This window comes from Polyodon spathula, chromosome 8, assembly GCF_017654505.1.
Source record: "Polyodon spathula isolate WHYD16114869_AA chromosome 8, ASM1765450v1, whole genome shotgun sequence".
NCBI lineage: Eukaryota > Metazoa > Chordata > Actinopteri > Acipenseriformes > Polyodontidae > Polyodon > Polyodon spathula.
In genome coordinates this window covers 17,138,821-17,151,774 of record NC_054541.1, presented here as the reverse complement: position 1 = coordinate 17,151,774, position 12,954 = coordinate 17,138,821, and the positions used below count along the sequence as shown (strand labels likewise).

The 12,954-nt window shown below is 39.2% G+C and overlaps 1 protein-coding gene across 1 annotated transcript in view; it reads right to left on the bottom strand.

Annotated features, from left to right (window-relative positions):
- Positions 1 to 798: 798 nt before the first annotated feature.
- Positions 799 to 12,954, bottom strand: part of LOC121319534 (voltage-dependent calcium channel subunit alpha-2/delta-4-like) — a 152,652-nt gene continuing 140,496 nt past the window's right edge. The window contains exons 37-39 of the mRNA XM_041257058.1: positions 4,231 to 4,343; positions 3,059 to 3,141; positions 799 to 1,835 (exon numbers count right to left, since the gene is read on the bottom strand). Of these exons, the coding sequence (XP_041112992.1) occupies positions 1,740 to 1,835; positions 3,059 to 3,141; positions 4,231 to 4,343 (292 nt within the window). The 3' untranslated portion in view covers positions 799 to 1,739. The remainder of the gene's footprint in view (positions 1,836 to 3,058; positions 3,142 to 4,230; positions 4,344 to 12,954) is intronic.

Here is a 12,954-nt window from a genome sequence, read left to right as displayed (position 1 = left end):
ATTTGGGACTCTCTGTTCTTGTTATATACCCCGTGCTGTACACATTGGTGTGTACTGCTGGGGAACTATTGTCTGGTCGCCAGACCTGGAAATACAATAAAAACATTTCTAAACTGGATTACAATTATCTCTGTCTGCTTCTTTCACACACTGCATCACTTCTGCACCTGTATACTATCAACCACTTTGCCACATACGGTTATTTAATTTTGCAAAAAAAACCTTTATTAGTTTCTACTTCTTACAGAAGTACCTGTAAGCTAGCCCTGCCAAAATATTTTCTTTGCTGACTGTTTGAGAAGCCATTCTCATAACACACCCAACAACTTTCCTTGTTAATCATGGTTTTTATAGTGTGACTTCTAATCTGTCACATATGTTCTGATAGATGTTACAATTACAATGACATTCTAAAAATTAATCAAGGCAATGCAATGCTGTTTTTATGGAGCCGTCACTTAACTTACACGGGAATAGTACATAAACACCGGGTAAATGCAAAATGTGATAGAAGGATATTTAAAAAACATCCTGGTTTGTGCCAAAACTATCCAGCCATTAATTTGTCAATTTGTTTGTCAATTCATTAATTTGTCAATTTGTTTGTCAATTCATGAATTCGTCAATTTGTCTAGCAGTTCATCCATAAATTTGTCAATTCATGCAGTAATTCATAAATGTATTTGTTAATTCATCTAATAATTCATTAATTGAAACAAACTCAAAAAGACATATTCCTTTTTTATGTTAATATTTATTTACATGTATTTCAATAATTCCTAAAGAACCCTTGGCTCTTATTTCTTGCACAGTATATAAAAAACGTCTTGTTCATTCGATAAAGTAGCTATAATGATAAACGTTAATGATGCGCCAGACAGGTCGCATGAGAAAAGCTGGCTAACCCAGCCTCTTGGCTAATAGCCCATGCAGGATTAAACACCAGGACACACTGGACCTAGTTTTCTGTTTCAGAATGCTATTATTCACATTTCTATATTTGTAATAGGACTTGACAAAAGGTATTATCAACTCTGAATGCTGAAATCCATACAGGAGTGGGAAATAAAGTCTAAAAGTCCACCAGTGGCTTGGATAGTAAAGGTTACTCATTTTGACATGCCAGCCCATAGTTGAGCAGAATCTACTGATTCAACCCTCAAAACAGTAAATCCATTTGATACAGTGATTAAGAGTTTACTGTATATTCCTTTAAACAGCAAAGTCTGGCATCCTTCCCATTGTTGAGATCTGCTGGAGGAAAGCTTAACATGGAGCTCAAAATAGTCAAAAGGAATTGGAAAGCTGTCCACTATAAGCAACATCACACTGAGTTGGTATTTCTAGACAGGATGGGACCACACAGTGCAATGCAAGCGTATGGAATGATTTCATTGAATATCTCAAGTTTTTTCGTCTCTGGTTTGGAAGTCATTTTACCATCTTGAGACACCCAAGAGGTCTATTTGAAACTGAAAGACTTCCAGACGTCCAAAACCTCCCAGATACCAGTACATTCAGTTCTTTGCTTGTTGCACTTTTTTTTAAACAAAACAGAATGTTAAGTTATTATCATAACCCTGGTTCCTTGAAATAAAAATGTAACCATTACCATATGGTCAATGGCTACATTTTGCACGTGAAAGGAAACTAAATAACCAAACAAACAAATTGTTGCATGCAGTCTTCATTCAGGTTCTCCTGGAAGAGTCACAGAAGAGACGGTGAAGCGCTTCCCATCACCGCAACACAGCAGCCACAGAGCAGAGCGACAATATGAAGAGGGGCAAAGAGAGAGACATTTCTGAGGCTCCCCCACAGTCCTGTGCATTTTCCTGTAACGAAAAAGTAAAAATGATCTGTATCTATTAAACACTCCAGAGTTTTGAAGAAGTTAGAAATACTAACAGAAACATAATAAATTGAAATGACAAACGTTTCTTTTTGAATGTCTTCACTGTCATTGAATTCATTAAGTTTCTTTTAGTATTTCTGTGATAAACAAACAACTGTCTTCTAGCTCTTATTTCCACTTTTTCCAAAATTTGACCAAATGTACCAATATTTATGAACGTACTCAGGCATTTAAGAATTAAACATAAATGATATGCAACAGATTACAAACATGATAGTATTGCTATACTTTATACAGTAAGGTAACAAACACTTTAGTTGTTTGCATGTCTAGAATTCAATAGGTTTATTATCTGTTCCATGAAATGTATGTTTATTTCTTAGAGGTTTGGTTTTACAATGTAGTAAACTATAGAGAATGTACTAATATTAATAATTCAAGTAGCAGCCAGGAAAACGAATATCATAATGAATGATTTTAGTGGCTGATATTGAGTTTTGTTTTAAGGTTTAGTGAATTGCAATACGTTTATTGCAGTAAATTGAACTGAATTGTCGAACGGTATGAAATCTATGGGCAGCCAAGCTTTTACCCAGTCATTAACAAGCACATACTTCAGACTGATCAAACTAAAGATGGATGAACCCCAATGCAAATGAATCTCCGTTCATTACAAACTCCTGGTCCCCAGTCTTTGTACTAATGAATGCTCCCTTTGCTTGGGGTCCTGCTTGCGTTTTCTCGTATGTTTTTTCTTATCTAGACGGTATATTCTGTAATGGCTTTGCTTAATGGATTGTTACAATTTATGCTTTAATTATAACCTACTGGCAATACCCTGAAATAAACCCTCAGATCGACTTCTTTTGGTGAGAATGTTAGCTCATCTAAGAGTAATCTCTGCAAAAATAATAACCGCTCTGTGTTTTGAAAGATGTTGTGAATACAAATATACTTACAACGTTTACATTTATAGGGAATCCAGTGCTTTTTAGGGGTAGCCTCATCCTGGGATAAGTAGTGGTTGATGTGCAGGTTAATTCTCCAGTGCTGTAAAACGCTCTAAAACACTTATGTAGCGTATCAGGATGGGTTAATTAAATCTTGAGAACACCGGCTACAGCACGTATATTCTCCGGTCTCTGGCCTCGGTATGTTACAATGAGTGATGACTGCATTCAGTATCAAGAAGGCCTTACTTACCTCAGGATGGAAAGAGTGGCAGGAATCTGGACGCCTTCTGATCTTCTGGGAGCGCATCCTGTCACACTTCACTGAGGCGTTATGTGCAGTGGAGTTCAGGATGCACACGGTTTGCAACCAGGGTCTGCTTTCACAGATTCAGCGAGGATTAGTGTTCAATCCACACATAATGTAACCCTGGGTTCAAATTAAAGCATTTTTTCCCCTACCATTACTCAATAGTTTAGCTCTCAACTAAGTATTTTAGTTGATTACTTTATAGATAAAATGGATCATCATCAACTGAGAATGTATCTACCTTTTGTTTTACTTCCTTTAGAGTGCCCAATTATTTCACCCCCAATTTAGAATGTCCATTTATTTTTCCCCTCATCACAGCAATTCCCCACACAGCTCAGGAGAACTGAAGGTTCAGTGGGTGTCCTCTGATCCCACGACCAAGCCAGCTTCCTCTTTACACCTAGGATCTTCAGAGCGGATGTCAGCAAGCTACTGGCCTCTGGAGGACAAAGGCCTGCCCTGCAAGTGTCCGCTGTGAGCTCGCTGGGCACCTGGCCAGCAGGGTCCGCTGTAGTGGGATGAGGAGAAACAGCCACTGCCGGTTTTGCCCCCCTAACCCATAGGTTACAATGCTCCCTCCGGAATCTCCAGAGAAGACCGGCGACTTTGCACAGCCAGGACTTGAACCTGCGCTCCCCTGGCTGTATGGCTCGCCCTGCACACTCGAAGACCCCAAAATGTGCATACCTTTCAATGTAATTTGAAGCCACTGAAAAAGAGTTCTAGTTGAAAGAGTTGTCATTTGAATTTGTGTTTATTTTACTATCCCTTACCTTTAAATAGACTTAATTAGAACCAGCAGTCCATCTACTATTCTATATAAAAACAATATTAGAATTCTGCATAAAAAGTGAAATATCTTGGATGGCATGGCATTGTACAATTTACTGTCAAAATGGCCTGACAGTGAATAGTGGTATTATCAAATCGTGACATTATGATACGCTGTATCGCTATTTATTACTATTTGAATAATATTATTTTATCCATTTAAAAGTATGTCAATGTAATAGTTAAATTTAATACAAAAATATTGTAGCACTACAATAGGCCTGGTACATATTACATGTGTATCTCATTTGAAATAATTTCCATGTCAAATAAAAGGATATATTTGACTTCATGTGGTTCGAGTGTGATTGGTGGGTAGAGGCTGCAGTCACAGTCGGCTTGAGTCACCAGCAGCAGCAGGTTACTGTTAGCGATCTGCTGAACCACGAACATCCTGGAAAGAGACACAGCCTGCAAGTTAAAGCAGCAACACACGGACATTTCTGGGCCACCTGTATGACCTCAAGAGAGTTCGCTACATGAAGTTCATTTACACACAAGGGCAGAAACTCACTGAAATTAAATTATTTTAGTTAATAGAGTGCCAGCCAAGGTTTTATCACTAGAAGTGTTATGACCGGTCCCCTTGTTTGTTTGCTCAGTTCCTGACTTGTATTTTATACCTCAGTTTGGACTATGCAGAAATCTCAAAGACAACGCTATGGATGAAATGTTGTTGCTGTTTCCTGAAACCAAATCACGTCCTGTGGAGCATTCCAATGGTCCAGCGGCAACAACACAATGTGACCTACAGCACAGGAACCAGGATATAATATTTTTTGCATAGTATTTAAAACATTTAGTATCCTGAATTAGTGTAAAAAACAAACAAACAAAAGGCAAAGACCCACAAGATTTCAGAAGATGCAAGAAATGCATTCTAAAGCAGTAAAGAAAAACTGGGGTACACTGGGGTACACAAGCTGACATCATCTTGTCAAGCAAGGATTGAAAAGCGATTTTAATCCTAGTATATTTGATAAGCACTTTGATTTCATGTCACTGTCTTTCCTCACTTGCAGCAGTTAGGCACCTCAGTGCTTCATGGACCCTGCTGCAGATATTAAAAATGATATAAAAACAAGAAACACTGGCTCCACACCATCCCAAAATAATGAACGGTTCTTAATTGAGTCATATTAGCGAGTTTGCCAGTATGAGCGAGGAGCTTACTGAAGTGCTAGAACATACCCCTGGTGTCAGTCTCAGGTGAAACTGTACCAAACTGTACTGCCTTGGATAGCACACACTCCTTGTAGAATGCACACGCCTGGTAAAGTGAAGAGTAACAGTAGGACCAACCATACTTTAGGCTGTGTTTATAAACAATATTATCAATGGCATGTACATAGCACACCACCATCTTCTAAAATTCATAAAAAGAGTGTGTGTTATATTCAAAGAATTACGGTATATCTGTATGAGCAGTTGTCCAGTTTCAAATTGTTAAAAAGCTGAAAGGATGCGGTTGATTTTCTTCTTCACATTTTGAAGGATTAATCCCATCTGGTTGTTATTTCGGTCAAGCACACGTCAGTAGAGGCAAACCAGTGCATTCCCATTTTAATAGAGGACATGCCTCCACAGCGCACAGACTTTGATCTGCTCCCTATTTGCACTTTGCAGCTTTACAGTGTTTATGAGGGACTCCTCCAGACAGGTGTGAGCAGCAGTTCCCAGAAGGCGTGAGGACTGACCCAGTGAAACCAAAGCAAACCCCCTTGTACAGTGACTGAGAGGGATAAGCCACACTGCCTAGACCCTCTTACCCAAACTGCTGTCTCCTGACCTCCACCATACTCATGATTTTGGACATTAAAAAAAAGCCACATTTGAAATTGTGGCAAAATATAGGACTTAAGAACTAAATGCATGTTTTTTGTTATTTACATTTTTTTTGGGGGGTGGGGGGTTGTTATATACATTTTAGTAGAGTGTAAATAAAAAGCTTTAACATAATTGATTTACTGTACTGCTGAAGGAGGAAACTAGATCTATACAAAGTGTAATACACATACATACGTACTGTACAGTACGGCTGTCTCCACTGCTCTCTTTCCCTGTGTATGCATACCAAGCGGGGGATTATGCAAAGCATTTCATATGGGAAGCATTTAGAATAATTATAACAATACTGTAACATAATAATCGCAAAGAAATGTGCCCGCTCACGGCAGCTTACTCGATTTGCTTTCAAGCAACACACAGTTTTGTTTTGTTTTTTAAACAGAAACAGATTTACAGTGACTGCTTTTCCTTTAGGCCTTGAGGGGTCTGCTGGGATTCAGGCGAACATGTGCGCCATGCAGGCTAATCTAAAGTTCCATAATGAATGGGAGGTTCAGACTCCACCCCCTGCATGCTGTATCTACATCGTACACAGCCTAACAGTGTCTGGATTCTCCAACTCCCAGGTCACATCGTCACCTGCCCATAATCTTTCACCTTTCTCTTGCTTTCCCATTTCTGTGCTTCTATTTAATTGATACAATTACTGCATCCCTCTCATTCAAATTCGTTTTATTACTAATATTATTATTACTACTATTATTAATATTGTTATTAACATCATCCAAAAAACAGAGCATCATAAAAACCCAGTTTTCTTATTTCTGGATTCATTTTGCTGGCCCCTCTTTATGGTTTTATATTTTGTAGCACTTCCCATGCTACATAATGTGGGTGTAAGTCTCACCCACCTGTCCCTTTAATTAGGCCTGGAAGACGACTCCCCTCCTCTGAGGAATCCATCGCAACCTACAGCATTACAAAGTTAAAATATCAGTGAACCTAAACTACTTTAGCTAATTGCAGTGCAGTCATTCTTTTTTATTTTATTCTGCACTTTGTCTAAACTCTTTTTTTGTTTTCATTTTTACTTGTTTAAGTTTAGTTGTTTTTCAGGGTCTGTTCAATGTTTTCAGTCTCCATTTTTTCCTGATCCTCCTGATTTCTTCCAAACAACTGTTCACCATTCAATCCGGCACTACTGGACAGACTCATCATTTTCAACATACTCAATTTTTTCAACCTTCTACAATCACCATCATTACTGGACTCTTTGCTGGACTTCCTTATCTATTGGTGAGACGATTTCTTTTCTGTGGATTTTTTTCTGCTTTCATTTGATACTTTTGTTTCCTGTATTTTTTAGTTTTGTACTTTTTTAAAATTTATTTATTTTTTACTTTGTTTGGTTTTCAATTACATTGCTGCTGTGCTGGATTTATTAGGCCTAACTTTCATGCACCATCCAGACTGTTATTATTATTGTTACCACCTGTGATCATTTAATTCACCTTTATCTTTCTCTGCCTGTCTTTGCATTATTTTTGTGTTTGTCGTGTTTGTGTGTGTGGGGGACACTCCACCCATTTCTCCTTTGTGTTACTTTTTGGCCCTCTGTTTTCCATTTACCAGCTTACCTGTACCAGCTTTATACTTACGTGTTTTATCCACCTTTCCTACATACCTGTACCAGCCTTATACTTACCTGTTTTGTTCACCTTCTGTTTTTATTTATATTTCATTTATTACATTATTGTTCACAACAATAAACCAGTTGTTTGTGAAATTGACACCTCTGACGTCCCTGCTTTGCTGTCTGTCACTCTTGCAGACTTATTTACACTGAACAAAAATATAAATGCAACATGTAAAGTGTTGGCCCCATGTTTCATGAGCTGAAAAAAAAGAAATTTTCCATACGCACAAAAAGCTTATTTCTCTCAAATTTTGTGCACTAATTTGTTTACATCCCTGTGTGGCATATTAAGAAGTGGGCAAATGCTCACAATCGATGGCCACTGGCATGCTGAAGAAGTGTGCTCTTCACGGATGAATCCCGGTTTCAGCTGTACCGGGTAGATCAGACAGGGTGTATGGCGTTGTGTGGCAGAGCAGTTTGCTGATGTCAACGTTGTGAACAGAGTGCCCCATGGTGGCAGTGGGGTTATGATATGGGCAGGCATAAGCTACGGACAATGAACACAATTGCATTTTATTGATGGCAATTTGAATGCACAGAGATACCACTGTCGATACCTATTGTCGTGCCATTCATCCGCCACCATCACCTCATGTTTCAGCATGATAATGCACGGCCCCATGTTGCAAGGATCTGTACACAATTCATGGAAGCTGAAAATGTCCCAGTTCTTCCATGGCCTGCATACTCACCAGACATGTCACCCATTGAGCATGTTTGGGATGCTCTGGATCGACGTGTACAACAGCGTGTTCCAGTTCCCGCCAATAACCAGCAACTTCGCACAGCCATTGAAGAGGAATGGGACAACATTCCACAGGCCACAATCAACAGCCTGATCAACTCTATGCGAAGGAGATGCGTCGCACTGCATGAGGCAAATGGTGGTCACACCAGATACCGACTGGTTTTCCACGCCCCTACCTTTTTGTTTTTTTAAGGTATCTGTGACCAACAGATGCAAATCTGTATTCCAAATCATGTGAAATCCATAGATTAGGGCCTAATGAATTTATTTCTATTGACTGATTTCCTTATATGAACTGTAACTCAGTAAAATCTTTGAAATTGTTGCATGTTGCGTTTATATTTTTGTTCAGGATAGGAATATGACCAGTAGCACCTCCTTAAGGAGGACAGTGCAACTGCTTCTCATTTGTGCAGAGTGATTGTTACAATTTATTTACACTCCTCAAGAACTGCTCAATCACAAATGAATCAGTTTATTACTCACCTCACTGTATTTACAATTTAACTGTATATTTGCTTATCAGTTTCCTTTAAAAGGCTATTAAATAATTTTTTATAATAAAACAAAGCATTGACTGAGTAGCGGTTATATGTTCTTTAAATCGTAAACAGACATGTACAGGAATCCTTTTTATTACAAACTCGCTTTATACAGGAACGTCACTCTCAACGGGAAAATGAACTGAATGCCAGCATCTAACTGAAACACTTAGAGGGCTACTTTCAAGTGGGACGCCCTGTATTGTACTGATATGATGTAGTTTTGATTCACAGACTTGCAGAAATCCTGAATTTCTAAACAAAAAAAGTACTGTGTTGAAACGAACGGGTTTCGTTTGCTGCTCTCAAGTATATGAAAATAGTGCCGCAGGGAATGAATTAGGGTATGCTGAGAGGGTCAAGACAGAGGGCCATGAACGAGTATTCAAAAACACAATCTAAAAAAAAAAAGAAATGAATGTGTTAAATCGCAGATTAATTGACAGCCCTGGATAAAATTATTGTCGTCATATAGACAGACAGACTCCTCCATATACACACCATAGTCTCTCATTAACTTTTAACTTAATAATTTCCTTAGTAAATGTCATCACAATTGGATAAGTTGTTTTCTAGAAACTGTAAAGTTCCATAAGAAAATCTCAAGCAGGTAGTAACAGGAGGGTGGTACTCTGTCAGCTGTCACTGATGTCCCTAATGTTGTAGATGTTTTTTTTACTGCAGAGTTAAATCTGAACATATGAATGCTATTTAAATATTAGGGAGAGCTTTAACCTTCAAACTGGTGGAACCCACTTTGGGAATTGAAAGAAATGTCTTTCAAATTTGTTTTTGCGTTTATAAGGCAATGATGAAAACATGCATGTCAGTAACACACATCTCCGGCCACGGCTGAAAATTCTAAATTAGATCTGACTTATCACTATAGCCATGACGTATATCAACAATATCTTATAGGTAGGGCCCTGCATATCTCACTTGTATTTTTAACCTGCAATTCAGTACTAACCCTCCAGATGTCCGTGTAGCCACTCCAGCTAAACTCATCAAAAGTATAATTAAGTAGCCAACCCATAAAAGTTTGGCTAATTAGAAAACACCCCCTAATTACGAGGGACAATTATTGCCACTGTAGACGTTGATGGGTTTAAAGAAAAAACTTACCTCGAGACTTGCTGTTTTAGAACAAATAGATGCACCAATAAACTCAAGAAGCATTTCTTTGAGAGATCGCACGCAGCAATATCCATCTGGTGTGCTGCACACTGCAACTTATTTTGAAAGCTGTAATGTTAGAATTGATCAAACATATAATAAAGTTGCAGAATTAATAAATACATACCTAGCACTGGCATAAGAGTACAGCACAGCACAGATGGCAGAATAAACAAACTGTGTTACTACAACCTTGATCAATGCAGAATAAAACCACGTTTTATTTAACAAGCTCACAAGTTTCTGAAGGCAGTGAGGATTTTAGACCCACATGTTTGTAGATTGTATTCCAGGGTTTAATGCTGACTGTAAATCAGAAATGGAGGGATATTAGCTTTATGCAAAAGAAAACTACAGTGGAATTTCTCTGTAGCGAGATGAGGAGACACAGTCCCTGCCAGTTTTCCCTCTCTAGTGTCGGTGCGCCAGCTGTTAAATACAAATTTAAACATATCGTATACCTTCGAATTTAAGATATACTTTTTAAATCATTTTTTGCTTCTCAAAAACTGCCTGCATCTTAAATTCAAGTACAGTATAGTGATGCGTGTATTAAAATCACCAACAAAAGACGTGACTACCCAAGTACACAAACAGCAACGTGACTGACTGCCGAGAAAAGATGAACAAAGACATCACTGCTCGAATACACAAGCAGCAACATGACTTACAGCTAAGAAAGGACGAACCAAAGTGTTACTGTCCGATCTTTAATCATCCAAAGAGGAGCTTTTACAATTTCAGCGTTTCTAACAAACAGCACCAGTTGAACAGATCGATAATGCTGGTCAGACCCCTATATTTTTCAACATGCCAAGCAATACCACAGTTCACAAATTGGGAGAAAACAGGTGTGAGTAATCACGACTGGAAATGAGAAGCAACACATACGTGTAATGCTCTGTGTGATTGTAGACGGTCGCAAACTGCCTCCCTATGCATAATTGAGGTTGAATCTACAAATTTATTTAATGTTTTGAAAATTAATTTAATCTTAAATTCAAAAAATTTTTCCAAACATTGTACTTGTCACATAAACAGAATACACCATGAACGTTCAGACTCCAATGGATATTTCCTTCATGAGGATGGCCATAACCAACCCACCGACCCCTTTGGGTGCTATTCAACTATCCTCACAGTACTCTAGGCAAGTTCATGGTGTATCCTCTATATATCCCTCAAACCCAACAACCTATTCTTAATAATTCAACATGAACCCGGCTCTGTGAATTGGGCCCGACATGTCAAAAATAAATCTTAAAAGGGGAAATGATTTAGCAGCGTGTTTATCTCCTAGCGTTTCTCAGGGCACTGTCCTCAGATCCCTCTTTAGGGCGATGGTGCTAACACAGCCATCTCTCTCCCCTGGAGGGAATCTGCTCTAGTAAGCATTCCAGGCCGTCGGAAAAATAGATGGCATGCAAGAAGAGCAAGGAATGTTCCTGTTTATACAAAAAGGGAACAAGGGAAGGGGGTGAAGGCTAATTTTAATCCCGGGAACTCCCAGGCAGACATGAAAGACAGAGGCTTGGGCACACAGGCAGGAACCGGAGGAATGGGGTTTTAGTGCTGCTTTCTTCCGGAGCCGATGGCTGGTTTATCCTGGCTGAGCGACAGGCTCTGTGAGCCTCCTTTCCTGTTTGTTATTGTTCTGCATATTTCCAAGGCCTGGGTGTTCAGGCTTGTTGGCATTTTTCAGCTTTTTACTTTCAGGGGGAGAAGGGAATTACAAAGTTACCTACTAAGCTGGGACGTCGGTCACGCCTGCCAGTATCAACACAGGGTCCTCCTTTTAAACACAGATGTTGTAATGGAAGATGGGGGGGGGGGGGGGGGGGGGGGGGGGGGGGGGGGGGGCTCTTCTTAAAGGGACAGCGTGTCTATATATGGAGGGTGGCGCTGCCAGACAAACAGCTTGAGATGAAGTGATAAAGCTGTGCAAACCTGTGTTCGTGTGCGAGATAAACTGTGTTAAAACTGTCAGGCTGAGAGGCTTTCATATTGAACTGTGCAGAAAGTCAGGCTGAGAGGCTTTCATATTGAACTGTGCTGAAACAGTCAGGCTGAGAGATTCTCATATTGAACAGTGCTGAAACAGTCAGGCTGAGAGATTTGCATATTGAAGAAACACATGGAAAACTAGTGGTTTCACTCACAACATAGGACAAAGCTACTTAATCCAAACTGTCAATAGCACCATACTTAAAACTTAAGACTGCTTACAAGTCCCTATAATAAAGTTGTTTATTTCTGATTTGGTAATGTGGCAGAGCAAAGCTCTGCCCTTTAAATTGGCAGGGATGGGGTTAACTTCCCCTACCTGCCTGGGTTTATTATGTTCAGGTGGCTGGGGTTGATTAGTTGATTAGGTTGATTAACGATCAATCAGCGCCCAGCCACCTGATATAAAAGGAGGCCTCTGCTTCTCATTTGGAGAGAGGGAGCTGAGGAAGCAGGTTGGTTTTTTTGGGGTTGTTTAGAAAGTTTGAATCCAGTGAAGGCATCGCCCAGCCTGGAAACTGTTATTTTTTGTAAGTTTTGCTTTTTATCTTTTTTGTGTTTAAATTGCTTTGTTTTGGCCCTTGTGCCCTTTCATTTTGTGTTTATTTATAATAAAAGTATATTTGTTTGAACTGAAGTCTGTCTCTGGGCCTCTATCCACTCGCCAGCCTGCCACAGGTAACTTTACTGAATATTGCAGATGATGACTTGCCATTAATAGCTTTGAGAATGTAGCACTATGGCAGGTATGGACCATGATTATTTAAAAATAAATAAATAAAAAAAAATCTGTCACAGCTGTTTACACACAATCAGTAGTGCTGTTCCAGAATTAGGTATACATGTAGGGGCCGATCTTTGATCTTCACACAATCCCCTCGCTAAATTTGTGCCTCGCAAAAAAATTGTGCTTTGGCACAAAATTAGAGATATTCCAAAACGGCACAAAGCAGTTGCGAGACATTGGAATATAGCAGTTTTTTTAGCAATTTGCAAATCTGTTTGTGCCTCGCAGAACCGCCTGCGCATTCACTGCCAATATAGCAAA